At 50.0% G+C, this 27,494-nt stretch overlaps 3 protein-coding genes across 7 annotated transcripts in view; 2 read left to right on the top strand and 1 right to left on the bottom strand.

Moving 5' to 3' along the window:
• Positions 1-218: 218 nt before the first annotated feature.
• Positions 219-8,955, top strand: GLA (galactosidase alpha). Its single transcript, XM_045031221.1, has 7 exons — positions 219-459; positions 1,677-1,851; positions 2,663-2,840; positions 5,246-5,337; positions 6,285-6,446; positions 7,198-7,395; positions 7,663-8,955. The coding sequence occupies exons 1-7, from the start codon at positions 278-280 to the stop codon at positions 7,987-7,989; spliced, it is 1,314 nt and encodes a 437-aa protein (XP_044887156.1). The 5' UTR covers positions 219-277; the 3' UTR covers positions 7,990-8,955.
• A 2,405-nt stretch (positions 8,956-11,360) lies between these two features.
• Positions 11,361-15,669, bottom strand: RPL36A (ribosomal protein L36a). The gene is made up of 5 exons (XM_045029329.1): positions 15,543-15,669; positions 14,882-14,987; positions 14,489-14,556; positions 11,781-11,903; positions 11,361-11,430 (listed from the first exon to the last, which is right to left on the bottom strand). The coding sequence occupies exons 1-5, from the start codon at positions 15,543-15,545 to the stop codon at positions 11,410-11,412; spliced, it is 321 nt and encodes a 106-aa protein (XP_044885264.1). The 5' UTR covers positions 15,546-15,669; the 3' UTR covers positions 11,361-11,409.
• Positions 15,670-17,220: 1,551 nt separating this feature from the next.
• BTK (Bruton tyrosine kinase) overlaps positions 17,221-27,494 on the top strand; it is a 30,137-nt gene continuing 19,863 nt past the window's right edge. The window contains exons 1-2 of one of the 5 annotated variants that reach the window (XM_045031402.1): positions 19,869-20,336; positions 23,195-23,259. In XM_045031402.1, coding sequence (XP_044887337.1) covers positions 20,294-20,336; positions 23,195-23,259 — 108 coding nt within the window. In that variant the 5' untranslated portion in view covers positions 19,869-20,293. Of the gene's footprint in view, positions 17,400-18,949; positions 18,967-19,868; positions 20,337-22,016; positions 23,260-25,553; positions 25,753-27,494 lie in introns of those variants that run through there. The other 4 variants (XM_045031401.1, XM_045031405.1, XM_045031406.1 and 1 more) reach the window with 4 other exon arrangements.

Below are 27,494 nucleotides of genomic sequence, written 5' to 3'. Positions count from 1 at the left end.
GGGAGACACTGGCACATATGAGAGGCAATCACCTGACACCCTGCACCCATGTCATATGACAGGACCCCCCCTTCACTCCAATCACATGACAACTTCTCCCTCTGTCTCCAGCGCCGCTTCCAGGTTGGGGCCGCACCTACCCTGCTGCGTGTAGAGTTACGTGCTCTGATTGGCTGAGTGTGAGGGCGGCAGGCCGGGATTGGCCAGCCGGGGTGCCCGTCCGGGGTTAGGTTGGCAGGCCAGCGCGCGTTGAGATAAGTGACTGTCCCCGCGGCAGATGGGCACGGCGGTAGGAAGCTGGCGGCCGGCTATGCTGGCCTGGGTCCTGGTCCTGGTCCTGCTGGCCGGGGCCGGGGCGCTGGAGAATGGGCTGGCCCGGACCCCCACCATGGGCTGGCTGCACTGGGAGCGCTTCATGTGCACCACCGACTGCGCCCGCGAGCCGCTCTCCTGCGTCAGGTACCGGGCGGGGGGCGCCGGGGCCGCCTCTGGGGTCCTGCAGTCAGCTGCGCTCCGCAGGCGGCCGCCCTTGGAAGGGGGAGGAGGCGAGGAGTGGGAGCCACAGCCCCGTGTGAACGCTGCTGGGGCTGGGGTTGGATTCGGAGCCGCGGGCCGCTGCAGTGGTGGGGTGGGGATTGGGTGGGAGGAAAGCGGTCAGGTGCCTGGGAACTGAACCTTGCGGCTCAGACGCAAACGAGGAGAGCGTGACTAGCTCACCTACTAGTTCCCTTTTCCGCAGGTTTAATTACAAGGAACAAAGAGCCGCTCTAATTGTGCCGGCAGAGCACAGGGAACTGATGAGGCCTCGCTTCTCCCTAAGGGCCCGTCCGAACATAAGAGCTGCCCTAGTGGGACAGACCATGGACTGATTTACTCAGTATCCTGGTTTCAGCATTGGCCTGTACCAGGGCTTTAGGGGGAATGTACAGAACAGGGCAATTATGGAGCGATCCACCCTGTCTTTCCATCCTGGCAATCAGAGGATTAGGGTCACCTCTAAACCTGCACTGCAAAGGGACTGGGCAGGGAATCCAGGGACAATGCAGTTGTCTCTAAATACAACTACGGCCAAGGCTTTAGCGTAATTCTGGGATGTGGTTTAAAAATACATCGTCCAATCTCATTTGCATTCCAAGGCAGATCTTTTTTCTCTCCACATCTGGGATAACCATGTTGTTTTTCAGTACAGACAGTGACTTGAACCTTGGTCGGTAAAAGGTTTAGCAATCTTGACGGGGAAGGGTGTGTGATATCTCCTCCAGGGCTGGAAACAAATCCTCTGCTTGGCATTGGCCAGTGTTCCATTCAGATCTTTAAGATGGGCCTTTGGCTGTTTTTTTCCCCAGGCTAATATTACCACATGAATGTGGATTTCCCACTAGCGGACTCTGACCCATTTGTGTAAAGTGTTTTGAAATCTCTGCATGAAAAACACTTTACAAATATTAGCTGTTTGTAGTATTGTCTTTAATCCAACTGATGTATTTATACTGCACTGTAGCATCTCTGTGTCTTTCCTAGGAAGTAACTATGCAGGTAGAAACAATGTGGCTGAAAGATCTCCTGTTTGCTTTTAAGATCAGATTTAGCACAACATAATAAATCTTAACACCCTGTTTTGACTAACCATCATGGTACTTGGACTCCTATGACTCCCTGGTTCTTGTGTCCCTCAGTGAGCAGCTGTTTATGCAGATGGCTGACTTGATGGTGTCAGATGGCTGGAAGGATGTAGGCTATGAGTATGTCTGTATTGATGACTGCTGGATGTCTCTGACCCGAGATGATCAGGACAGGCTCCAACCTGACCCAGAACGCTTCCCCAGTGGGATCCGCAAACTGGCCGACTATGTGAGTGTATAGATAGAGATGGTACCTAATCCCCAGAGGAGTCTCTGTTATCCCTTGCATCAGCATTCTCCATGACTGACATTGGTACACCTGCCACTCTCCAAGGTGCAAAGGTGGGAGAAGGCAGCACAAGCAAGTGGATCACACCCATACTCTGCCCTCTCCAGTGGCTACTTATCCAATGCCAGATCCATTCCACAAACCCAGTTCTTAGCCTCAATGCCCTACATGGCGTAGAGCCAGGCTATTGCAGTGAGACCTCACGACTCCACACCACCAGGGCATGGCAGAACTAAACTGGATGCAGTCCAGGATTGAACTTGTGGAGGTGGGTGGCAGATGTTCTCTGCAGAGGGCACTTGATTGGGGACTTTCCCTGATTTACAAAAACTGACTATTGTGCTTGATATATTGGAAGGTTTTTTATGGTTGATCTTCTTCAGATTGGCTGCCTAGCAAATTCTATACACGGGTTTCTAACCCTGGCCTCTAAGGACCTCTGAACAAATCCTTAAGAGGGTCCTAGCCCCTGGGGTGGGAGGGAGGTTTGGTTCTCATTCATGTTTTCCTCTAGGACTGTGAATTATATTGGCAGTGAAAGTAGGATCCCAGAGGTTTCTGGGTAGTGATTCTCTCTCGAATGGGCCTGTTCTTGGAGGAGTGGGAAATTCACTCAGCAACTATGTGGTTAAGGTAGTGCAAAGGGATTTCACTTTTTTCTTTTTTGTTCTCCTACTGTGCACCGCTGTTTCTCTCTCTCTCTCTGCCCATGGCTGTTGGCTCTCATTGTATGTCTATCTGCTCCCCTCAGGTCCATTCCAAAGGGCTGAAGCTGGGGATTTATGGGGATGTTGGAAACAAAACCTGCGCTGGCTTCCCTGGCAGTTATGGCTACTATGACCTTGATGCCCAAACCTTTGCTAACTGGGGTGTGGACCTGCTGAAGTTCGATGGCTGTAACTACGGCACACAGGACCAGCTGGCAGAAGGTATGTGCCAACTGTAGACATTCCATGAGTGGGGAATGCTTTACAGTCAGCACTGTCTCAGAAGAGCAGCTCTTCACTGAACATATCCACTGGCACAGAGGATACGAGGGGGGGAGGGTGCCATCTGAGAACCTAGGGGAACTAAAAGGAAGCTTCTCTGACAGGCCAGGCATACATGCTGCAGGTCATCTTCATCCCTCACTACACATAGGTAACCAACCCCAGGCAGACATGCTGTCTAACAATGGTAGACTTACATAAAAGGGAAGAGGACAGTTCAGAAGAGGACTCCTCTTTGACTCAGTCCTTATCAGAGTGTCAGTTGTCAGCAGGGAGGCTGGAGCTGGTTCTGCACTCCCTCAGAGCAAACTGATCAGGGGGTCCTGTCGAAGCTGATTAGTCTAACACACAATAACTTCAGTGCCTGCAAGTGCCAGGCCCACAGCTGGAATGCACCTTTAGGCAGTCATTAGTGAAGCTGGAAGTTCTTGGCAGAGATTCTCTGTGACTCCAGGAGAGTTTTAAGTGGGATAGCAAAGGAACTTTCCCTGTCTATTCTTTAAATCAAAGAGGACAAAACAGGACAGGGCTCTCCTAGGTACAAAGATAAGAGAGTAGTGATACTGGAATCTCACCCAATTGGCTTTGTCTCCTACTGCTTACACGTGACCCTCTGAATCCAAAAGGCTTAGGGATTCATAAGGGTAAGGAGCACGCATTACTGAGCTGTGCAGTTGTTAGCCGCAGCTGGCTTTACTCAAATTCCCCACTTTGAACTTTAGCGTCCACAAGATGGGGACCTGCATGGACTCCTCTCAACTTAACTCCTAGTTTAGATCTGGTACGCTGCCACCAGCTAGAAATTCCAGTGTCTAGCACACTCCCTGTTCCCCCAAAACTTTCCCTGGGGAACACAGACCCAAACTCCTTGGATCTTAACACAAAGGGAAATAAACCATTCCCCCCACCTCCCCCTCCCTTAGCCGTCGGGAGAGATCACCTTGATTCAAGCTCCTTGAATCAAACAAAAGGGACTCACCTTCCCCCTCTCCCTTCCCCTGAGATTCCAAACAAGGGAAGAAATCAATCAGGTTCTTAAAAGGAAAGATTTTATTGAAAGAAACAGAGATAGAAAGTACACTAACACCAGGATGAAAAATATTACAGGGGTCTAGCTTATAAACCAGAGGGATTCCCCCCCACCTTTCTCAGAATAATAAAAAATAACAGCAAACAGAAAAAGATATTTCTCCAGCAAACACACATTTGCAAATACAGAAATTAATTATAAGACTAATCCGCCTTTCTAATACTCACTATACTAAATAGAAGAGAATACTTCAGGAAGCTTGGAGAGCCTGGAAATACGTCTGGCCCCTCTTAGATCCAAAGAGAGAACCGCCCCCAAACAAAGAACACAAAGACTTCCCTCCACCGAGATTTGAAATTATCTTGTCCCTTGATTGGTCCTCTGGTCAGGTGTCCGTCAGGTTACTGAGCTTGTTAACCCTTTACAGGTAAAAGAGACCTTAACCCTTAACTATCTGTTTATGACAGTCTCCTACTGCTTACACATGACCCTCTGAATCCAAAAGGCTTAGGGATTCATTAGGGTAAGGAGCACGCATTACTGAGCTGTGCAGTTGTTAGCCGCAGCAGGCTTTACTCAAACCGCTCTCAGCATGGAGAACAGCTCAGGAAGTTAAAATAGCAGCTGTCTGTAAAAGCAAAAAACTGAGTTTGCTTAATACTAACTATCTAGACTAGAACCCATCATACAGTGAGGTGGGAGGAAGCCCCATTACACAGCGGTATGTAATTATTATACCCATTTTACAGATGAGTACATTGAATCTTAGAGCAGTGTAATGGCTGCCTTAACCTAGGTCATACGGCAAGGTGGTGGCTGAAACAAGGAGTATCTGACTTGAGGCCCAATCCTCTGCTCTAAGCAATAGACAACACCTTCTTATAACACCTAGCTCTTATATAGCACTTGTCATCAGTAGATCTTGAAGCTCTTCACAAAGGAAGATGAAGTATCACCCCTGTTTTATAGAAGGGGAAACCGAGGCACTGAGAGCCAGGAATAGAACCCAGCTCCCCTGAGGCTGTTGAGTTTTCTGTCTCTAAGCCACATTACTTCCCTCTTCCTACCTGCTCCAACTTCCTGAAAGGCAGGCAACTGGACTGCAGACATCTGGCTGGACTATGACAATCCATTCCTTTCTAGCTGGGGTTTTGACTTTCAGTCAATACCATGGGAAATGTCATCACACAACCCACTCCCACTTTTACAAGAGTTTTGATCTGACATTAGACCCAACGGTGCTGAGTTGTGTTACCCTCCCGTTTCCCTCTGCCCCAGTAGGTGGTATAACCAGGCTGCTGTTCTCTTCCTTCAGGTTACAGGAACATGTCTCTGGCCCTGAATAAGACTGGCAGAAGCATTGTGTACTCTTGTGAATGGCCTCTCTACATGAGACCCATGCAGAAGGTAAGGCCCTAGTCAGATGTGATGCATGCTGGGAAGACATTAGTGATTCAGAATATTAAGGAAATAAATTAACTTGCAAGATCATCAAGTGTGTCTGCATGAATCCTGGCTGAATATCAAAGGAGCCAAAGTGGCTGAAGGGAGATGGTGAAGGGAAGAAGTATTGATGAATGAACACTGAGCAGAGGGTTAAGGTGGGTCTCAGCTAGCTAAGAATTCATGGCAGAGGCATCCTTTTACTCTGTCCTACCTGTTAGGAGGAACTCTGAGACAATTTGGCCACACTGCTGAATAGGCGTGATCTGTGCAGAACTGGTGCTGTGATGTTCTTCCTCTCTGGGCTTCCCAGAGGATTACAGAATCCCCCACCTTAGGCCTATCTGCCAGTAGGGTAATCCCCTGCACCAATGGGGATTTTGGAGTACTGAGCTATCAGGAATTTTTCCACTGGTAGGGTGGGAGAAATCTGTAAGCAAAATCCTAATCCATAAAGGGACTAGAGTGCAAGACTTCACCCGTAGCTGGCTCCTTCGTGCTGTGACATGGCAGAATGTAGCCACCCTCTTCTGTGTAAAGAGGGGACTAAATCCTCTGGAAGTTGCAAGCTGTAAACCCCAAGAACCAGGGGTAATTACTTAGGGTGGTACCAGTTATGAGTAGGTTTGATGATGTGACATTAGGCTGAATACAATCAGGAAGACTTAGGAGGCCATGCAATGTTCTCCTGGGGGAAGTGGTTGAAATGCTTTCACCCTAGAGAGGGGCAAGTACCAGAGAATGTACCATAGGGAACAATCCTGCACTGGCCCCAGCACATGGACTGAATAACCTTTATGGGTCTTTTCCATCTATGATTTTCCCCAGTGCATCCATCCTTCTATGCCTCCTTATCCTAAATGCTCAAGCTATCTCCTATGTGCACCCTCTTGCTCTTTGTCCTCCGGCAGCCCAATTACACAGAAATCAAACACTACTGCAATCACTGGAGGAACTTTGCTGACATCTATGATGCCTGGAACAGTGTTAAGAATACCCTGGAGTGGACGGCTTTACACCAAGACAGCATTGTGGATGTTGCTGGGCCAGGGGGCTGGAATGACCCTGACATGGTGAGAACACCCGAGCTCTTGTTACACTGCAACCACCATGAGGAGGCCTCTACTTGTCTAAAGAATAAGGGGTGGGGAGCAGCACCAATGCAAGATTGTGGGAGTCCATTCCTGAGAGCAAAAGAAGGAAGCAGGAGGAAACTTTGTAAGGAACTGACTGGGGGCAGAGGACCCTCTGTTGTGGTCCTAGCACAATGGGTTCATCAAAGGGGGCCCATGACTCAGGAAAATAGCCACCAAGCTGCCTATGTGAGGATGGGTTAGGATATCCACAGTGATGAGGAATGTAACCTGCATGCATTGCTCAGGCTCAGCAGGGAGCCGTTGTTTATGAGCAGTTCCACTCTGAAAAGTAAGCCCAAGGCTTTCAGAAGTGGGCACTAGCTCTGGTTGCCCAGCCTGAGGCCCACTGGGCCCAATTCTCAGAATGCCAATTACTCAGGCCTCTCCAGAGGTGAAAACAGGCCCAAGCTGGGCACACAGTTAGCAGCCACTCCTTAAGGAGTATTTGACCTCAGACTAAGCCTTGTGCTCCTAGTGCTGTCTTCCGGTCAGTCACAACCTTCTTCCTTTACCCCCACCATAACTTTTTGCTTAACTCCTCCAGTTCCTGATCCCCAAATAGCTGCATGACCTTGGCATTTGCCCCACTTCCTCCTACCAGCTGGTGATGACAGGCTCTGGGTTTTCTAACTAGGATAAAAATGTTGGCACCATATGTATTACCATTCTCATTCTACACTTGTCACAGCTGGTGATTGGCAACTTTGGATTGAGCTGGGACCAGCAGGTGACTCAGATGGCGCTGTGGGCTATCATGGCAGCTCCACTGCTCATGTCCAATGATCTACGTCATATCAGCCCCCAGGCCAAGTGGCTGCTCCAGAACAAAGATGTGATTGCCATCAACCAGGACCCACTGGGCAAGCAAGGATACTGTATCACCAAGGTATGATAGGGGCTGGAGCCACTGAAATGGGGAAGAGATTTCCTCTCCTCTCAGGGGTCTGAGACTGTAGGTAAAACTAGGTTACTGGGGGCAGTATGCCTCCCTTGCCTTCCTCAGAGTAGACTGGGGAGAGTAGAGTTTTGAAACATCCACCCACAGAGAACTGAGTTTCACATTCCTTCCTGCTGCCTGCTTAGGGAGAGGATGACTAGGACCTGTAGAGTCAGTCCCACCCTCAAACATTTGTTCGGTTTCCATTTTTGGCAGGATAACAACTTTGAGCTCTGGGAGCGGCCTCTGTCAAGGGGTTCCTATGCTGTGGCTGTGATGAATCGACAGGAGATTGGAGGACCCCGGATCTTCAGCTTCTCTACCTCTTTCCTTGGCAATGGCCTGGCATGCAACCCTGCATGCTCCATCCAGCAGATCCTCCCCACCAGTGAGGACTGGGGACTACACGACTGGGTCTCATTCTTGAACACTGAGGTGAACCCAACGGGTACTGTGCTGCTGAAGGTGGTGGTGATCGGGGAGTCCCCAGCTGAGAAGCCTGTCATGAACATCAACAAAAAGCCATCTCCAGATATCTTATAATGTAATGGTGACCTAATTCCCCAGGCAACAGAGCTCCCTTGCTCCAATCCTGCCCCTCCACATCCATGGGCAATAAGTGCTGAAGATCCCATCAGTGATGGGTGAACTTTAACCCTAATCCAGCAAAAAGTACTGTAATCTCTCTCCATCCTTGTGTTGCAATTACTGGGGAGAGGGTGCCTTTTACTTGTCCCTGCTAGATCTATCAGTCCTGCTCAATGTAGCATGTGACCTAACCTTCCTTTCTCTGGGGGCTAAAGGATTGAGTCGGTCAGTTAGACTGGATCAGCCTTCTGTAAAGACCTAACAGCCTTGGTAACAGGTGAGAAAACACAGAGCAAGCACATACCATGTTAGTGAGGTTCTTCAGTGGTGCCAGGACTCAGGGGAAGAGTGCTCCCCTCCTGCCTTAACAGCTTCCTCTCAGGCCTGTGTGACTGATGTACACCAGCTGCAAGAAAACACACACTCCACCTTCAAACCCCCACCTGAAGTCAGTCACCCCCTACCCTTTTGCCTAAGGCTGCTCTCACCTTGCTGTGATGACTGGGTCTTAAGCCAGTACTTTTTAAGGCTATCGCTTTCTTGCTGGCTGTCTCCCTTTAATTTGAGAAAAGGGCACTACATCCCTGTAGTCATATCTCCCACTCATGTGGCTTTCACTTTGTTCTAGGGGTTTTTTTTAAATCCATATTTCTTCGGGGGAGGGCAGTCACCCAGCTGCCTTCAGCAGCTTACTGATTGTCTTGGTGCCAGCAGCTGTATGTTCCACTGCTGGCTCTGGATTTTGGACTAAAGAAATAGTTTTTGGTGCACGGGGATTAATCATTAGGAACCCAGAGCTTGAGGATGGTGTGTTAAAGGGGTATCTCCCCTACCCACTGATTTTGACTGGTGCGTTCTCCTTTCCTCCAGCATCTCCTTCCTGTGTGGTATAATCTACCTTAATAAATACTAGAGGGGGTTGATGCGTTTTGTAATGGTGTGTGGAACTGAGCCTACACTCAGCTTGAGTGTGATCTGAGATTTCTGTTGCGGCAGGTTTTCTAGTTCTCTTGCGAAACTAATCACGTTCACACATACCAAGACACCTGTACATAAAGAACATTGTACACAAGTCTTGCTAAAAAATTAGCTTACCTATTCCTGAACACCTTTGATAACTGTAGTAAAGCACTTCACCAACAGATGGTGCTGTTGATTTCTGCCTTCTCTTGGGGTATGTCTTCACTACCAGCTGGATCGGCGGGTAGCAATCGATTTCTCGGGGATCGATATATCGTGTCTCATCTAGATGCGATATATCGATCCCCACACACGCTCCTGTCGACTCCGGAACTCCACCAACGCGAACAGCAGTAGCAGAGTCGACATGGGGAGCCACGAATGTCGATCCCGCACCATGAGGACAGTAAGTAATTCGATCTAAGGTACTTCGACTTCAGCTACACTATTCACATAGCTGAAGTTGCGTATCTTAGATCGATTACCCCCCCCCCCCCCGCCCTCCTAGTGTAGACCTGCCCTTGGAGATGCACCATCAAAGGCGGTCTTCTCATCAAGCATTAGATACTACCAATTATTTCAACAGGCCTAAAAGGTGCTACGTTTACATGCAGAATTGCTACAGGAACCTATATCCTATCAACAACTTGCTTAAGATGCCACTCTAAACCTCCACTGCAAAGAACAGCTTAGCTATAAAAGCTGAAGCTTTGAATTCTGTCAAAAAATCATTCCATTAAGAGTTGATAGCTGACAGACACTATTCTGTTACAAAACGTGGAAGGAGTTTCCCCTCCTGCTAATGCTGTAAAAGTTATGCTAGATGAGGCATATACACTAAAACTTAATAGAGCTACCTTTCTGTTGCTGCATATGAAGAATCTCAGTTGTGTGTGGGTAGAGATACATTACCCTTTTTTTCTGCCAAAGTTTAGTCTTAGTATCAAGTTGAATTTTACAGAGATGCTGCCAGATGCTCCTTGGCATCCTCTATACAGCTTAAGATTTAAGAAAACTAGAGGGCTCCTCTCCTTTGAAGTAGAGGTCAGTCTCTAAAGAACAGCACCTGCAATTCCTATTCTAATAGATCTCATTGACTTTTTTTAGTGCTAGCTGGTAGTCTGTAACCTTCAGACATGGATTTAGTGCTTTGTGCTTTATTAATGTAAAGGGATCTTGGGTTGGTGTTAAGTGCTGGTGTGAAACAGAAAGCTAGCCAGGTTTCTCTCAAGCCTATGCCTAAGGATGGGATCAGGCTAAACATTTTAAACACTTGCTTCTAGCTGAATGGGCTAATCAGACATTCCCTTTCCAACATGGAGGGTGAAGCAGACTGCGGGCTAAATACATGAAGCTTAGCCCATACAGCTCTGCTCTGAGCTACCCACAGCACGTTCACATCTACGAATAGCAATAAATGATCACTGCCTAAAAATGGTACTGGAAAGAGGAGGTGAATCTGTCATAATGAAATGTCTACATTTTGTATTAGGGCAGCTAGACCCTGCCACAAGGGCCTTTGTACAGTTACTCCCTATAATTTTCAGTTTACTACTAGTGCTTGTAGATAAGAGGGATCTAAAATGAGGCCACCTCTATATCTCTGTAGCATAAGGAATGAGGCCAACTGCTATTCAGTAGGCTCAGCCAAGCCAAGCCAAGCCAGCCCTCCCCCATGCATTAGGACCATCACTTAGGGGATTAGCTGATCTTACCCACCCCTCCCTTTTCTCTAAAAGCACTTAATACAGTAAGGCCTGGTCCATGCAAACTATATCACTATAATAAAGATGGGATTTTATACAATTTAGTTAAACTGCTGCAGCTTTGTACACAGAAATCAATTTAACTCTGTCTTAAAGTGGTTTAGCTTGTGGCCATACATTTTCAGAAACAAGCAAAACTACTGAAGCAGGTTTAGAACAGGTAAGTGATCACATATGAGAGTCTGCACTAATTTAACTAAGTCAGTTAAGGGTAGCCAGTGCAACTTCTGTTTAGACAGTCCCATGGAGTCCTATACATAGACACAGCCCTACCTTCTACTCCCTTTTGTGGAAGTAAGGGACCTGGGACAGTAGCAACATGTTGCTTCCACACCACCTTGGTACATCAGACTAGTAGGCCCTGAGCAACCTCCCAGGAGTTGACACCTTTGAGTGTGGATTAAAAAGTTTCTCTAGCTGCAGACAAAATTTATTCTAAAACCTCTTTTTAGGCAGCATCAGCCCATACAAAAGCAACATTCAACCACTGGTGAGATTTCCCAGTCCCTGAGAGCTTTATTCATAGCGGCAACTCCCATTTGGGTTTGATACACCCAGAAGCTCCTCCCTAGCAATAAGGGAATATACAAAAGCAGCAGATTCTTTCCACAAACTTTAATGGATTCCATAACAATGAACAAGATGGAGTTTAGAACTGGATCACCTGGCCCTGTAAGAGAGAAAAGACTGATTGAGTATGTGCAATACAGAACCCTACCACAAACATTTCAACTCGCCTCAGGGACCCCTCTGGAGCATTATTCATACAGCACCTCTCACAGCCATTCTGAAAATCCAGTGACTAACATTACTCTCCCTGCCAAAAGCCAACTCTGCAACCTCATTAGTTTCTCCATTAAACAGTTACAGCCAACGAGCAGCAAGATCTTTACATTAAATACAGAGGTGGCTTAAGATCTGCTGGCCAGCTCTGGAAGTGCAGTTTTCTCACCATGCTCAGCACTAGAGTGGCCACAGTCCACAGTTTAACTTTTACCCACAACCCCTCTCAGCACATACCTTTCTCTTCTTGTCTCCTCCCAGCTCAAAGTGCTTGCACCTCTTAATGGCCAGCATTCTCTTGGACCTGCAGTTGGGCTCCACACACTCAAGCCTCAGCACAATCTTCTTTGTGGTTTTGGCCTGGAGAGAGAGAGAGAGAGTCAGTGAACAGAATATTCCCAGTAACAGGCAAAGCCAGCCATCATTTAGCCCTAGAGAGGAACAGTTCGTCATGATGTACACAGCAGGCTAGGTGCTCCAAGGCCTTTTGGGAACAAAAACCCAGCAGCCTTGGGACTTTGGAGACAAGAAATCTGGGAACAAACTCAACTTCCTATTCGGAATGAAGAGCACAGAGCTGACAAAGCCATGAGGCCAGTTTCCCAGCACAGATCTGTTACCACATTTCAGTCCTGGCCTGCAATATTCTGTCCGTCCACAGGTTCTAGTCTGGGTCCTATAGATTACTGGTAATCCTAACCAGCAGCATTCCTTTTACCACTGGCTACTCAAACAATGGTTTCCAATACTACCAAGCAAACCAGATTATATTATCGTTCTGGCAGACATGAAACCACACTGAACACACCCATCCTTCTGCTTGTTACCCAAGGACTCCAATCCATACGGCAGTCACCAACTGTGCCACACAGCCAGCATGCTAAAGCTACTTTGCAATGTCTCTCCCTATGCTCCTAATAGACCCAAGCTACACTGAAAAGCCACCAGTCTTAAAAGACGACCTGCAAATGAAAAAGTCTGAGTTGTGCCTCTGTTAGTTATAATGACCTGGAAAAAAAGTTATGGGGCTAATTCTGCTTTGTTTTTAAAATTACATTAGAAATTCCAATCTTTTTCCTAGAAGCAGCAAAAAATCCTGTGGCACCTTATAGACTAACAGACGTTTTGCAGCATGAGCTTTCGTGGGTGAATACCCACTTCTTCAGATGCAATCTTTTTCCTGGAAGCCGAGAGAGGACCAGAAAACTAAGATGATACGCTGAGTTCACCAGTCCCCATTATCAGACATCTAATGAATCTTCTAGCAAAAAACAGAAAACCAGACATGACACTCCGGATATTTCTATGGTTAAAACAAAAGTAAATCTCCCCATGCATTTTTTAAATAAGAGTAGTTCTCCAGACAGCCTTTATACCTATGAAGCAGTGAAAGAGGGTACAAACCCATTTCCCCCCTAGAGATCACCTTTAACATATAGTCTTAGGCCTGGGCTACACAATTGTTACACTGTATAACTTTTTTTTTTTAAAGCAAAAATCATATTCCTAACCAAAATAGTTATAATAGTAAATCTGTGTTGACACTGTTTATAGATATTGGATTTTTAAAATTATTTCAGTTGTGATGATTTAAGATATCAGCAATATGAGCAAGTGAAAGGGGTAATTTAATTTCTATCCCCATTATGTCACTTTAAAAAAGTCAGTGGGACAGCCATTCCCTTCTGTCATTCAAGACACATTGGCCAGCCCAGAAGTGTGATGTACCCACTCTCTAGACCAGGGGTCAGCAACCTTTCAAAAGTGCTGTGCCGAGTCTTCATTTATTCACTCTAATTTAAGGTTTTGCGTGCCAGTAATACATTTTAACGTTTTTAGGTGTCTCTCTATAAATCTATATTATATAACTAAACTATTGCTATATGTAAAGTACACAAGATTTTAAAAATATTTAAGAAGCTTCATTTAAAATTTAATTAAAATGCAGATCTTATCAGTTTAGTGCAGTGGTTCTTAACCTGGGGTGCAAGATGCCCTTTCTGGGGGTGGTAGACATGCAAGATTTTTTTTAGAAGCTGGGGGTGGCTGCAGAGCCCTGGGCTGGCTGCCGGTACCCCAGAGTGGCTGCAGAGCACTGGGCCCCAACCAGGAGCAGAGCCCTGGGCTAGCTGAGCAGGGCCAGAGGCCTGGACCCCAGCTGGCAGGAGGCCGGGCGGCTGGAACCCCAGACCTGCAGCAAGGGGAGCAGGCCCGGCAGCCGAAACCCCAGACCATCAGCAGGCTGAGCGGGGTGGCAGACAGAACCCCAGACTGGCAGCGGCTCACCTGCTGCCAGTCTGGGGTTCTGCCGGCTCCTGCCAGCCAGGGTCCCGACCACCAGCCCCGCTCAGCCTGCTGCCGGGTGTGGGTTCTGTTCACCCCGGCTGGCAAGGGGCCGGCGGCCAGGACCCTGGCTGGCAGCAGGTGAACTGCTATCGGTCTGGGGTTCCGTTGCCAGCCGGGGTCCCGGCCCCGACTCAGCTTGCTGCCAGCCTAGGGTTCCATCCACCCAGGCCAGCAGCCAGAACCCCGGCTGGCAGCAGCAGTAAAAATCAGCTCGCATGCCGCCTTTGGCACACGTGCCGCAGGTTGCCAACCCCTACACTAGACAAAGCCATGCTATTTCAATCTACCATGAGGAAAAATTTCCCATTTGGCCAAGGAGCAGCAGAGGAAAGAAATGAATTCAGGCACAAACGGGCAAAACCTGTCATCAATACAAGTTGCTGAGCCTCAAGAACAGCAAGATTACACTCACTGCACCCAGTCTAGACCCATGCCAACAGGCACTGACAACCCTAACCAAGGTTACCTACACATGCTATGAGTCTCTACTCAACAAACATCATGCAAGGCTATAGGAGTCCTCTGAATTACCTCTCTTTACCAGAGCACATGAAATTGACCAGAGAGTTTCAACACCCTCTTCCCTTTAGCATGCTCACCTTCTTACGGAAGATAGGCTTTGTCTGACCACCATAACCACTCTGCTTCCGATCATATCTCCTCTTTCCTATGGGGAAGAAACAAAACTATTCAGGCCAACAGTTGAAACTCACGAATGTCCAAGGATCCTGGAAGCCTCCACCCCATAATCACTATAGATTGTTAAACAGTTGTGAAACCTAACAAATTCTCCACACATATCCACTCCATTATCCCATGTGTTTATTACCTCAGGAGCAATACATTAGAGCTGGGATTCAAACCCCCTGGGCTCCCACTGCCAGTACTAATCATAACCCCATTACTGTCCACATTGGTGACATATCTCAGAGTAATAAATTAATTTTCCATTGGGAGCCAGGAGTCTAGAAATGCACTGATCTGCCCCTTACCCTGAGCATAGAGAGAGTCCTTGCCCTTCTTGTACTGGGTCACTTTGTGGGGCTGGTGCTTGCCACATTTCTTGCAGTAAGTCCTGCGGGTTTTGGGGACGTTCACCTAGCAGAGAACAGTGCAGCATGTTAGAATAATTGCCATGTAATCTGCCTGGGCGTCCGAGCATGGCAGCCAAAGCAGGGCTAAGCATGAGCAATGTCACCCTGCCCTGCCCCCCCCGCAACTGTGATTACAGCCAGTACACGAGTGCCTCTCTCCCGGCACAGGCGGGCGGTGCCCACCAATCCCACTGCCCCGGCACAGCAGGTAAAGCGAGGGGAGGTGGGAGATGCCGCCCAGCCCCGAGCAGTGCAGCCAGCAGTGCCGGGTGAGCGCCCCCGGCCCATGCCCGCCCCCCACGGGCTCGGCTAACAGAGGGGAGACGCTGGCTCCGCTCGCTCCCTGGGGCCAGCGACCCCCTCCTGCCTCTCCTCGCACCCGGGAGCGGACAGGGCCCGGCCCGGTCCCACCCGCCCGAGCCGCGGCGGGATCTCCCGGATCGGCCCCGGCCGAGTCCCTCCACAGCGGCTCCCCGAAGCATGTGGCCCGGCCCCGGGCTCAGGCGGGCGGTCCCCGAGGCGGATGGCGGCGGATACACCCAGAGCAGCCCCCGCTCACCATCCTGCCAGCAGCGGCAGCGACTGCACGGAAAGAAGGAACCTGACCCGGAAGCGGAAGAGAATAAACACTAGGGCGGAACAATCGAGTGAAAGGGGCGAACCAGAGCGCCGGGTGGCGCCCATGGAGTGTGGCAGCAGCGAGCTGTGCGCCACCTACTGGAGAGAAGCAGGTATTGCCGAGAAGGATGAAAGGAGACCCTTCATTGGTTGGGAAAGATCCTGGCTGGGCCAGTATGGGCCATAAAGACGAAGGGGAGCCTCGGATTGGTTGAGCTCCCGTCCAGCGTGTGGCAGAGGGTGCTGGAAAGGGTTCTGTGTGACAGTGAAATGTCTCAGCTGTATGTACAAAAGGTGCATTGCACATGCCAGATACACTGCATGACTTGTGTGCAGGCATGTCTGTATTTACACTGCACCCACAGCCTCTGGGTATAGTTGGGGGTTCTCTAGTTGTATATGAGGCCCTAGGGGCCTGACCCTGAGAGATGACACTGGAGTCATTGGCAGTTGCTGGTCTCAGGTGCGGCTGTGCAGAGTTCAGCTCCCCTGCTTGGGGATTTCGGTATGTTCTTCAGGGAAATGGATGTAGTTTGTGGAGTAAAATTGCCCTGTGCATTATTCCTGAGTGTTACCAACCCTTTCCACAGACAGAACGCGTGCAAAGGTGCAAGTCATTCCATCCCATACCAACAGGGTGTCTGCTGGGGAATGAAATCCTTAAATGACAAAGAAATTCATAATACTGCCAAGGCAGCAAAAATGCAGAAGTGTATTTCCTCTTATGTTACCATTTTTATCAACAGCAAAAAATTACCCTTAGCTAATGACTCAGTAGGAGGAAGTGTCTGGCCATGTCTCTGCCTCCAGCTCCAGAAAGCTCCAGTTAAATACGGAACATTAGTAGGGGCTGTCTCTGCCCCTCTCACCCCTACAGTCCCCGTTGCCTTACATGTGGAGCGGCTGGCTCTGCCCCTCTCCCCCAACACATCCCTTTGTCCCACATGGGGAGGGAGCTCCAAGGGTATGTCTACACTGGGATAAAACTCCCACACCTGGCCCGGGTCAGCTGGGCTATAAAATTGCAGTATAGATGTTCAGGCTTGGGCTGGAGCCCGGATTCTGGGACCCTCCCCCTGAGCCCAAATGTCCACACTGCAATTTTTCAGCCCCACGAGCCCAAGTCACATGATCTGGGCCAGCCACGTGTATTTTATTGCTGTGTAGACATACCCTTACTGTCTCCACCCAACTGTTCCACATTTCTCATCTGTCTTGCCCTGTTCTCTCTTGTCCGGCTCCTCTGCCTGTCCTCTTCTATCTTGCCTGCCTGTGCTGTCTCTCCATCTGATCTCCCTTTTATTGTCTGTCTGACGTCTGTCTGACCTTTGTCGCTCCATCTGTCCTCCCTCATCCTGCCTATGCCCTGTGTCCCTCTCCTTCCATTGCTGTGCCCCTGCCCATTGTCCCACCCTGCCTTTCTGCAGACACACCTCCTGCCACTCACAGGCCAACCCCTTGGCCTTGCGCTGGTGCCCTCTCTGCATAGGACTCATGGTGGCACTGTTGGAGGCTGCCTGTGGGATCAAGAGGAAACAAAGCTACTGGCTAAAGTCAGAAACCAAAAAAGGGAACTGAAAGGGTGGGGTTAGCTCTCAGTGGCCTTCCTTCCTCCCTCTCAGCTCTCTGTGAGAATGAGTCGCCTGCTGCCATTCCTATCACTAGCCAACCACTCCTGCATTTCAAACCAGCTGCCCACTGGCTGCTCCGGAGTCTGAATGCCACTGGGAAGCCACCCTTAGTGACGAGAGCCAGCTCTGGGGCAGGCACATGGAGAAGGAGTGACAGGAGATCACCAGTAAGTTTCTGGAGACCGATTGGACCCTGTTGGGTATGTGGAGGGGAGGTGATGAGGGTTGAGAGGGCGGCTGCTGTGCGTTGCACTGAGACTGTGAGGGGAGTGCCACATGGAGTAAGCAGAGAAGGACATGCCATGCTTGGGAGCAATGCCCAACAAGGGGTGTGATATCCAGAAGGGAGGAGGAGCGGGTCTGAAAGCCATCGTCAGTTCCTAACCAATGTGCCAGACAGGCGGAGTGACTGTGAAGGGTGGCTGCACACTGTGACACGAGCAACATGAGATGCAGGATTGGAAAGTGTCTGGACATCTCATGGGCTACACAGGGGGACCCCATAGACTCTGGAGGGTTAAGAAGACACCTAGAGATCACCTAGAGTGAGAGCACATCCAGGGCCTGCACCCAAGGCCAGAGTCTACAAGGGGTCAGAGTCCATAGGGTTAGGATTGGAGAGGGTAGAGGTGCGGAGAAATCACACACAGGGTCAGATACAGGAATGTAGGAACTGTCAAATCACAGAAGCCCAGTAGCCCATCGAGTCCAGGATTCTGCCTCTCACAGTGACCAGTGCCAGCTCGTTCCGAGGACAGTGCAATGACCAATCGGGCAGGACCATGTCCAAAAGGGAAGTTTCTTCCTAGGCAGTTAGTCCTGAAGCAGGAGGGTGCATGACCTTTATACATGTCCATTTTAGCTTGTGGGACTGCAGATATTATTCACCTAAATGTCTCGTACTTATTTGGATCCTTCTTGGTTCTGTCTCAGGAGTGCCTTGTGGCAATGAGTTCCCCAGGTATCAGTAGCAGCAATTCACGTGGGGTCAGGATTGGTCTGGGGGCTCATCATGACTTAGAGTCCCCATAAGGTTCACACAGTGGGTGACGGGGCCCTGATGTCCTCCCAGGCTGATAACATGGTCACTGGTGTACACAAAGGGGTCAGGGGTTAAGGAGACAGAACAAGGTGGTGGGAGTCGGGATTCCTGGTTCCATTCCCATGTCTACCACTGAATTATTGTGTAACCTCAGGCCAGTCACTTTCTCTTGCCATGACCCAGTTTCCCCTGTGGCACAATAGTGATAATGGCATGCACCCACCTTGCAGGCATTGTCATTATATGTAAAGGGCTTTGAGATCCATGGCTAGAAGGTCAAGGTGGGCAAAGCATGCCTAGATGTGACTGCCCTCCCTAGCCGCCCACCTACGGGCAACAACAGAACTGAGCTGGAGCGTCTCAGCTTCATATAGCGCCACCTGCAGGGCAGCAGAGACACTGCCGAGTCCAGAGCATCAGCCGGGAGGGCAGAGGGTGGAAGGGAGAGATGCAGAGCAAGGAGGGAGGAGCAGCAGGGGAGAGTCCATATGGGGAAGGGTGCCCCTTGTTTCTTGTCTCCAGCACCCCCTGTCTCTGGCTGTCTCTCCCTCCTGCCTCTCCTTCCCTAGTTGTCAGCCTTGCACCTCCCACTTTGCCCTCCCTTTGTCCGTCTCGTCTGCGCAGGCCTGGCCTGCTGATGTACCAGCCAACTGGCTGCAGCATGCTGCAGGGAAGGAGGAAGCCAGCATCCAGTTTAGTATGGCTAATGGCTTTCTTCTTCTCTGGCTGGCCAGGTCCATCTGAGCTCCTCCAGCAAGGGGAGGGGGGAGCTGGCCGAGCTGAATGATGGACAGGAAAGGGTGGCCGCTTCTGTCCATCATGCCAAAATGGCACCTGTTTCTGCTAGCGAGTGGGGCGCGGGGGCAGGGGCTCCAGCTCTCAATGAGGGATTTCTTTCTAAGATACAGGACACACGGTTGAGTCTCAGCACAATTTGAACACTACTGTGGTTTGATGAGTGGGGTCCCAGGTGTTCTGCTGCCTAGACATGATGAAATCCTGCTCCCTTGCTAAAGGAATGTGCTAAAGTGCTGTGATCTAGCAGAGGGGAGGCAGTCATACCTCAGGGCTGGGCGCGTCTCTGGGTGCGGAGGTACCTCAGGGCTGGGCGCGTCTCTGGGTGCGGAGGTACCTCAGGGCTGGGCGTGTCGCTGGGTGCGGCGGTACCTCAGAGCTGGGTGCGGCAGTAACTCGGGGCTGGGCACGTCGCTGGGTGCGGCGGTACCTCAGAGCTGGGTGCGGCAGTAACTCGGGGCTGGGCACGTCGCTGGGTGCGGCGGTACCTCAGAGCTGGGTGCGGCAGTAACTCGGGGCTGGGCGCGTCGCTGGGTGCGGCGGTACCTCAGGGCTGGGCGCGTCACTGGGTGCGGCGGTACCTCAGGGCTGGGCGTGTCTCTGGGTGCGGCAGTACCTCAGGGCTGGGCGCGTCGCTGGGTGCGGCGGTACCTCAGGGCTGGGCGTGTCGCTGGGTGCGGAGGTACCTCAGGGCTGGGCGTGTCTCTGGGTGCGGCAGTACCTCAGGGCTGGGCGCGTCGCTGGGTGCGGCGGTATCTCAGAGCTGGGTGCGGCAGTACCTCAGGGCTGGGCGCGTCTCTGGGTGCGGAGGTACCTCAGGGCTGGGCGCGTCGCTGGGTGCGGTAGTACCTCAGGGCTGGGCGCGTCGCTGGGTGCGGCAGTACCTCAGGGCTGGGCGTGTCGCTGGGTGCGGCGGTACCTCAGGGCTGGGCGCATCGCTGCGGGTTGACAGGGCAAAGATGATAGCGTGTTCGCCTTCCCCTTAGTTTTTTGGTCACTGAATTTTATTTCACTCAGTTAAGACTCTGAAGTGCAAAGATAGTTTCTTGTAAAAACTTCTTGTTAAGCTGCGAGCCTGAAGTGGCTGCTCCCCGTCAAGTGAAATCAAACTGCACAGCCAGAGACATAGATAGTTGCTCCCAGGACTGAGCACTAGGTAGGCTAAGGACATAAAATTTAACCCCGCTGGGGAGTGAGGAGATCCAGGCACAGCAGCCTCCTGAAATGTCTTGTCTTAACCCCGGACTTCTCAGAGCTCTGAACTCAGGTGTCGTCACTGTTTTATCTCTGAATCCATCCCTTGCTAAAGAACCCCCACTCCCTCCCCTACACCCATGCTGAGGAGTTCCTTCAGACCATCCCTTGCCTGCTCCATCACCTGGACTGACTCAGCAAACTACTGCCATGGCACTTGAATGGGGATCCCACAGCATGTTGGGGTCAGAAGTGGGGCTGGCAGTGGGAATTACTCCTGTCTAAGGTTAAACTGGCGGAGTGGCTATATGCAGACCCTCGCCACCCAGGACCTGGCATGTCTGAGACATGTGGGGGGGGGGGCACAGGATGCTGCATTTCAATTATTATCTGCTTCTCATGAATTCTAGGGGGCCCTGGGCAGCCCTAACATAAGTTAGAGCATCCCCAAGGCTGCTCTAAATTGCACCAGGGGCCAGAGAGGGCCCCAAATGACCCCAGAATATGGCATGGTCCTTCCCCTTCCCCGTTGCAGCACTGAGCATAGGAACGGAGCAACTAGGAGCAATCAGGGCCTCTCTCTACCCTGCCCGCTCCAGCCCCAATCCCCAATGTGAACCCAGCCAGCCCTGCTCTCCAACCCCTCCCATCTCCTGCTACACTCCAGGGAGTCCAGCTCCACTCTGCCTTTGCTCTGTGCTCAAACCTTGTGTTTGTGCCAGGAGCCAAGCCCCAACAGAGCAGGAATCCCCGAGTGAGTCCATTTGAGAACTCTGCCCCTGCCCTTGGGGGCATCTTCAGTTGCTTCCAGGGCGCCAGCGCTCATTGAGAGCAAACCTGGCTCCAGTTAAAGCAGCATGTTTGACTGCAGAGCCTTGATGGCTGTGCTATGCAAATCCCCACAGTGGCACAGATGAGTGAGCTGGGCAGGTTCCTCTCAGGGGGGCTGAGGGCTGTAGCTCAGCTCAGCCACGTGTGTCTCACGTTCAGCACAGGGACAAGATGATCAGGGAGGAGGGGCAGTCAAAGAAATCACAAACAGGATACTGGCGCAGCTGTGTGCTGCAGGATCCCTCTGGGGTTCCTGAACAAAAGCTTAGCATCTATTAAACTTAGAAACAAACTTATATTGCCAGGAACACGTAATCCAAAAAGCAGCCTCAGCATTTTAGCAGCTGCCACATTTTTCTGTGATCAGCCTCTTTGAAACGGCTCTTCTGCTTAGCTCTGTCTCCACACTAATTGTACACAGATGCAGCGTAGAACATTAGTTGAAACAATATATTGGGCCAGATTCCACATTGCAGCTCCCCTTGATTTCAGCTACAGTTAAAAACAGCATCCTGGTCTACCATCTTTTGCTTTTTCCCCCAGGCCCCACTAGGCAAGAGGAACCCAGTCATTGACATGGACCCCACATTCCTACTTTTGCATATACCACAAAAGAAGTAACCCTTTAGTTGCTGTGTTAACTATTGTACAGTGCTCCTCTGTCCCAGGCTCCAGCTATCATTCAACCTCTCCTCTTCCCCATGGCTACACTGATGACCAGCAGTTACCCATTCAGCTATAGTGGCCTCATTGGGACACACTTTTACACCTGGGGTTGTTCTTTGCCCTTTACATCAGAGACAGTAACAGCAGAGGGTCCCTGCCAGAGAGAATACAGCTGGGGGGCGGGGCGGGGGAGTGTTCCCATTCTTTTTCACCACAGCGCTGGGGGAGGGGATTTTCCTGCTGTAGGATGGACAGATGCAAGGAAGCGGAGTGAGAGGACAGAAAGATGGACATGGATTGCGGAAGTTTGGGGGAAGGAGGGGCTGATCTCTCTCTCTCTCTACTGTAGGGGTCCAGGGGAATTCCCCAGGAAGCCTCAGAACTTGGGGACCCCCTCTTCTCTCCCCCAAGCAATGACAGATTAAGCACAGATCTCATTTGTTCCCAGCGGGCAGGGACCCAGGGTGCAATGTACATGCACAGATCCATCTGTAGGGCCCCACTGCTTGAGAGGAGTGGGGCGAGGAGGCATAGGAACCGTGAGCTCAGGGTGCCCTCCCTGTTGTTGCTTGGGTTTAGATTTCCAGCACCTCCCTGTGGTGTACATCCAGACAGCCCAGAATGCATTACATAGCGGCATGCTAAATTCAGACACAAGCATGGAGCATCCGGTGGATAGCACATGTGACAGGCCAAGCACACATGCAGTTGGGGGCATCAGAGAATCACACACAGCCACTTCCATCCCCCTTATCTGAAGGGAGAAAAGACCACCCCCTTCTCTTTGGGCCCTAGCTTAGAGATCTCATGAGCCACCACTGCCCAGACAACCCTTGGAGGCTCCTTTTCTCTCCTCCCCCGCACCCAACCTGGTGCTGCCAATAGACCCATCACGCAGCCTCACTGAGCTCTGGGGTTTGACACTTTGCAGCCGTCCCACATTTGTCAGAGCACATTTGACCAAAGTGTCATATCTACAGGAAGAAACATTAGCCAGGCAGAGGGGGAGCCATCCTCTTACTCCCACTCTTGTGCTTTCACTTTGATAGAAATGGACAGCTTACTGCGAGGTATGTGGCGAATGGGCTGGGGAGTCACCCAGTGGCAGTGGCTGGCCCTTTAGAAGCAGAGATGGGAATATGGGCTGGGAGCAGAGCCCCTAGGGTAGTGACTTGGGTTCAACTGAGGTACTGCCTAGAGGGTCCCAGTCAAGGCTGGGCCCCTGTTGTGCTGGCTGGGTGCTGCCCGGACATAGGTTAGAAGACACACCCTGGGCTGAGGAGCAATGCCTAGTTGATGGAGAAGCTGGGTGTTATTTCAGCAAGGATGAAGGTGGCTGGACTGTCTGTGGGGCCATAGGAATAGAGTGCAAGGGACCTGGTCCTCCCTTGGTATTTATCTTCCTTTCCTTTGTCACTGGGCTCTCCCTGGAAGACACGCTGAGGAGCTGTCCTGCCTGCAGGTGGATGCTAGCCATTGCTCGGGTGCTACGTGGCAAGGTAAAGCCTTTTTCACTCTTGGCAGTAGAGTGGGGTAACTAGTTTGACAACTCTGTTTGGGGCTGACGCGGCAGATCCAGCTCAGCCTAACTCCTAGGGTCGATCGCTGGTGATTTGTGAGGGTCCGGGGATCTGGGGACATGGCCGAAAATCCCAGGCCTTCTGGGCAATGGCATACTAATGGTTATTCCTATGAAAAGTCATTATCACCAGAATTAATTGTGTGATTCAGCAGTCCCTGTTTGTTATTCAGTCACCTACCCAGGGAGCAGAAATAATGCTGTGGGAGTCAGGTAACCGGTCCCATGCCACGAAGACCATACAGCCAAGGCAAACAGCCTGCTAACAGTAATAATAAAATACCTACCTCTTCTATAGTGCTTTTCACCAGTAGATCTCAAAGCACTTTACAAAGACGGTATCATTATCCTCAGTTTACACCTGGGGAAGCTGAGGCACGGGGCAGGAACAACTTGCCCAAGATCACCCAGTAGACCAGAACCAGGAATTGAACCTAAATCTTACTCTAGTGCCTTTTCCATTAGGCCATCCTGCCTCCATTGCCATAGGGAATTCCCTCCTCCAGCTAGTTTACCTCAGCCACCCTCTTTCCCCCCCCCCCTTCAGATCCTTAAGGCTCTTTTGTGCCACAATGCCCACAAGGTGCGAGTCAATCGAGTCGTACAGATTTTTACCCATTTGTCAGAGATATTTTTAAACAAAACTGTACAGAAAAATAATTGTTCAGTGAAGTTGTGCGTGGGCCACTCCTCAGAAGAACGTAGCTAATTACCGCAAGCCCTCTCTGTGCTCCCCAGCTCAGTTGTTTGTCTCTCATCTGAAACTGCAAAATTCAGATACTCTGGCGATAAGGGCCATACAAATATCAGACAGACAAAATCTTCAAGGCAGGGACTGTGCCAGTTTATGTGAACTACCAGGCATCACAGCATGCTTACGAGCACAGCAAAACGTAACTAACGACTGCTTGGCTGGCTGGTTCTTGCTCACAAGCTATAGGTCTAACTCAGGAGTGGGCAAACTTTTTGGCCTGAGGGCCACATCGGGGAATAGAAATTGTATGGTGGGCCATGAACGGTCACAAAATTGGGGTTGGGGTGTGGGAGGGGGTGAGGACTCTGGAGCAGGGTGCGGGCTCTGAGGTGGGGCTGGGGATGAGGAGTTTGGAGTGTAGGAGGGTGCTCTTGGCTGGGACCAAGAGGTTCAGAGGGCAGGAGGGGGATCAGGGCTAGGGCAGGGGTGCAGGACGGGGTGCAGGTTCTTGCTAGGGGTGCGGACTTTGGGTTGGGGCTGGGGATGAGAGGTTTGGGGTGGAGGAGGGTACTCTGGGCTGGGATCGAGGGGTTTGGAAGGTGGGAGGAGGATCAGGGCTGGGGCAGAGGGTTAGGGCGTGGGGAGAGGCTATGGGGTGCAGGGTCTGAGGGGCGCTTACCTCAAGCAGCTCCCGGAAGCAGTGGCATGTCCCTTCTGTGGCTCCTATGTGGAGGCGCAGCCAGGTGGCTCTGCACACTGCCCTGTCTGCAGGCACCGCCCTTGCAGCTCCCACTGGAGTACCGGAGGGGGCCATTGGAATGTGTAGGAGCCAGATTGGGGCCAAGCTGTGGCCCCTGGGAGCCACATGGTATGGCCCCCGACTGGGCCCTGGCTGGAGCAGGGCTGAGCCCGGTCTCCAGCAGGAGCTCGTGGGCCAGGTTACAATGGCTCGCAGGCCGGATGCAGCCCGCGGGCTGTAGTTTGCCCACCCCTGGTCTAACTGATCACCATATGTGGAAGTCGGGATGCAGGTCACTTGCCAGGATTATCTGGGCATATCTCACTTCATCACGGCTCGGGCACTGGTGTACTTCAGTCCCTCCCGTTCTCTGTCTGGGGCATGTCATAGTCTAGTCTCTCATGGGCTGCAATACTTTGGTCTCATTTTGGTTGTGGGGTGTAGTGTGTGGGTGCTGGTGGCCTGGGCGATACAGGAGGTCAGCCTGAGTGATCTGGGGGGTCCCGTCTGCTCCTAAACTCTGTGACGTTAATTAATAACAACTTGCAGCCTGAGCATGTTGTGGATGCTTCTGAACAATGGAATCAAGATCGAGTTGTGAATGATTCCTGAGCCAGGAGAAAGGGAAGGGGGATGGTTTTTATAACAGCTAGTCTTGCTGCTAATGCACAACCAGCTCTACTCTTTGATAATTGGAACGTAGAAACTGCCTCAGCAGACCAGGCAAATTGTAGAGGTACTGGATCCAGTATCTGGCAGTGTCCTCTGCATGATGTTTCAGATAAAGGCAACCTCCCCCCCTTTGAATGGATCTGTGTGCTCAGTTGTGCAATGCTGTATGTGGGAAGAAAAATTCCTTCTGGACAACTTTTGACCAGCCTATACACCAAGGACGAGACTCTGCTGTACCATTGATTTTGATGGGGTTGTTGTCATTGACTTCAGTGGCAGCAGGACTAAGCCTTAAAGCACGAGGACTGGTAAGCCTGTAACTCCAGAACACCTAGTGGAACTGCAAATGTTACTCCCGTGCATCATATATTGTGGTTTTGAATTTTACTGAATTAGTTTTATAATACCCTGCAGCAGTGAGTTTCACAGTACCTCCCTTGTGTAAAGAAGTCTGCCCTTGTATCTGTATGGAATGTGTTGCCTTCCTTGCCCTTATAGGAGGGGGAAGGGAAGGGAAGGGGAGTTCTCCGCTGGCCTTCTCTGAACCATTCATTATTGCCTGTTTCTCCAGCAAATCACTTCTGGCTCTTCTCCCTCCAAATGAATAGGCCATGGCCCTGCCTGTAAGAGGGCTGCTTGTAATAGTGGCTTAAAACAATTTTATTCTATTTTTGGATCACAGCTTTTCTCCCTTGCCGTTAGCATCTCTCCTTTCATTATTACGTATCTCTGTAATTACTGAGCCCTGCAAAGCGCTCTGGGATACAGTTTGCACTCCAGGAAAGGCATTAGACAAAATAAATCTTTATCTTTTTTTTAAAAAAGGATTATTTAGAGCATCCTCATGTTATCGTTAGTTAGGAGCATTCTGCAAGAGGGAAAACAGAAGTGATTTTAACATCAAGTGAAATGGACATCACATGTGACTCACAGGCATCCAGTGCTAATGATGGTAAACTGGCTAAATCTTGGGCATGCTGAAATGGGCATAGCCAAGCAGCATTTTAGAGTAACTAACTGAGATTTCCATCTGTAACTGTCCAGGCCCTCAGCTAGATTTAGCCAGATTTTGGGGTCATTTTGGGAGCCTTCCATATTAAGGTAAAAGTCACTCAAATATTAGAGCTTCTAGGCTGCAAATTATTCCATATATGGGAAGTATGTAGTTATTAGGGCTGTTGATTAATCGCAGTTAACTCACATGATTAACTCAAAAAAATTAATTGCAATAAAAAAATTAATCATGATTAATCGCAGTTTTAACCGCACTGTTAAATAGAATACCAACTGAAATTTATAAAATATTTTGGATGTTTTTCTACATTTTCATATATATTGTATTCTGTGTTGTAATTGAAATCAAAGTGTATATTATTCTTGATTACAAATATTTGCACTGTGAAATATAAACAAAATAAATAGTATTTTTCAATTCACTTCATACAAATACTGTAGTGCAATCTCGGTGTGGTGAAAGTGCAATTTACAAATGTAGATTATTTTTGTTACATAACTGCACTCAAAAACAAAACAATGTAAAACTTCAGAGCCTACAATCCACTCAGTACTACTTCTTGTTCAGCCAATCGCTAAGACAAACAAGTTTGTTTACAGTTACAGGAGATAATGCTGCTCTCTTCTTATTTATAATGTCACCAGAAAGTGAGAACAGGCATTTGCATGGCACTTTGTAAGCCGGCATTGCAAGGTATTTACGTGCCAGATATGCTAAACATTCGTCTGCCCCTTCATGCTTCAGCCACCATTCCAGAGGACATGCTTCCATGCTGATGATGCTCGTTAAAAAAATAATGCGCTGTTATACCCGCATTCTGCCATATATTTCATGTTATAGCAGTCTCGAATGATGACCCAGCACATATTGTTCATTTTAAGAACACTTTCACTGCAGATTTGACAAAATGCAAAGAAGGTACCAATGTGAGATTTCGAAAGATAGCTACAGCACTCAACCCAAGGTTTAAGAATCTGAAGTGCCGTCCAAAATCTGAGAGCGACAAGGTGTGGAGCATGCTTTCAAAAGTCTTAA

Source organism: Mauremys mutica, chromosome 9, assembly GCF_020497125.1.
Source record: "Mauremys mutica isolate MM-2020 ecotype Southern chromosome 9, ASM2049712v1, whole genome shotgun sequence".
Taxonomy (NCBI): domain Eukaryota; kingdom Metazoa; phylum Chordata; order Testudines; family Geoemydidae; genus Mauremys; species Mauremys mutica.
Note: the sequence above shows the minus strand (reverse complement) of the source record. Positions and strands in the feature narration are given on the sequence as shown.

Excerpts from the sequence above, each read along its gene's own strand:
- GLA (XM_045031221.1), top strand. The coding sequence starts at position 278 with ATGGGCACGGCGGTAGGAAGCTGGCGGCCGGCTATGCTGGCCTGGGTC. Across the intron at positions 460-1,676 it reads GAGCCGCTCTCCTGCGTCAG|TGAGCAGCTGTTTATGCAGA; the intron begins GTACCGGGCGGG and ends TGTGTCCCTCAG. Across the intron at positions 1,852-2,662 it reads TCCGCAAACTGGCCGACTAT|GTCCATTCCAAAGGGCTGAA; the intron begins GTGAGTGTATAG and ends TGCTCCCCTCAG.
- RPL36A (XM_045029329.1), bottom strand. Across the intron at positions 14,557-14,881 it reads GGACTCTCTCTATGCTCAGG|GAAAGAGGAGATATGATCGG; the intron begins GTAAGGGGCAGA and ends TCTTCCCCATAG. Across the intron at positions 11,431-11,780 it reads GAGGAGACAAGAAGAGAAAG|GGCCAGGTGATCCAGTTCTA; the intron begins GTATGTGCTGAG and ends TCTCTCTTACAG.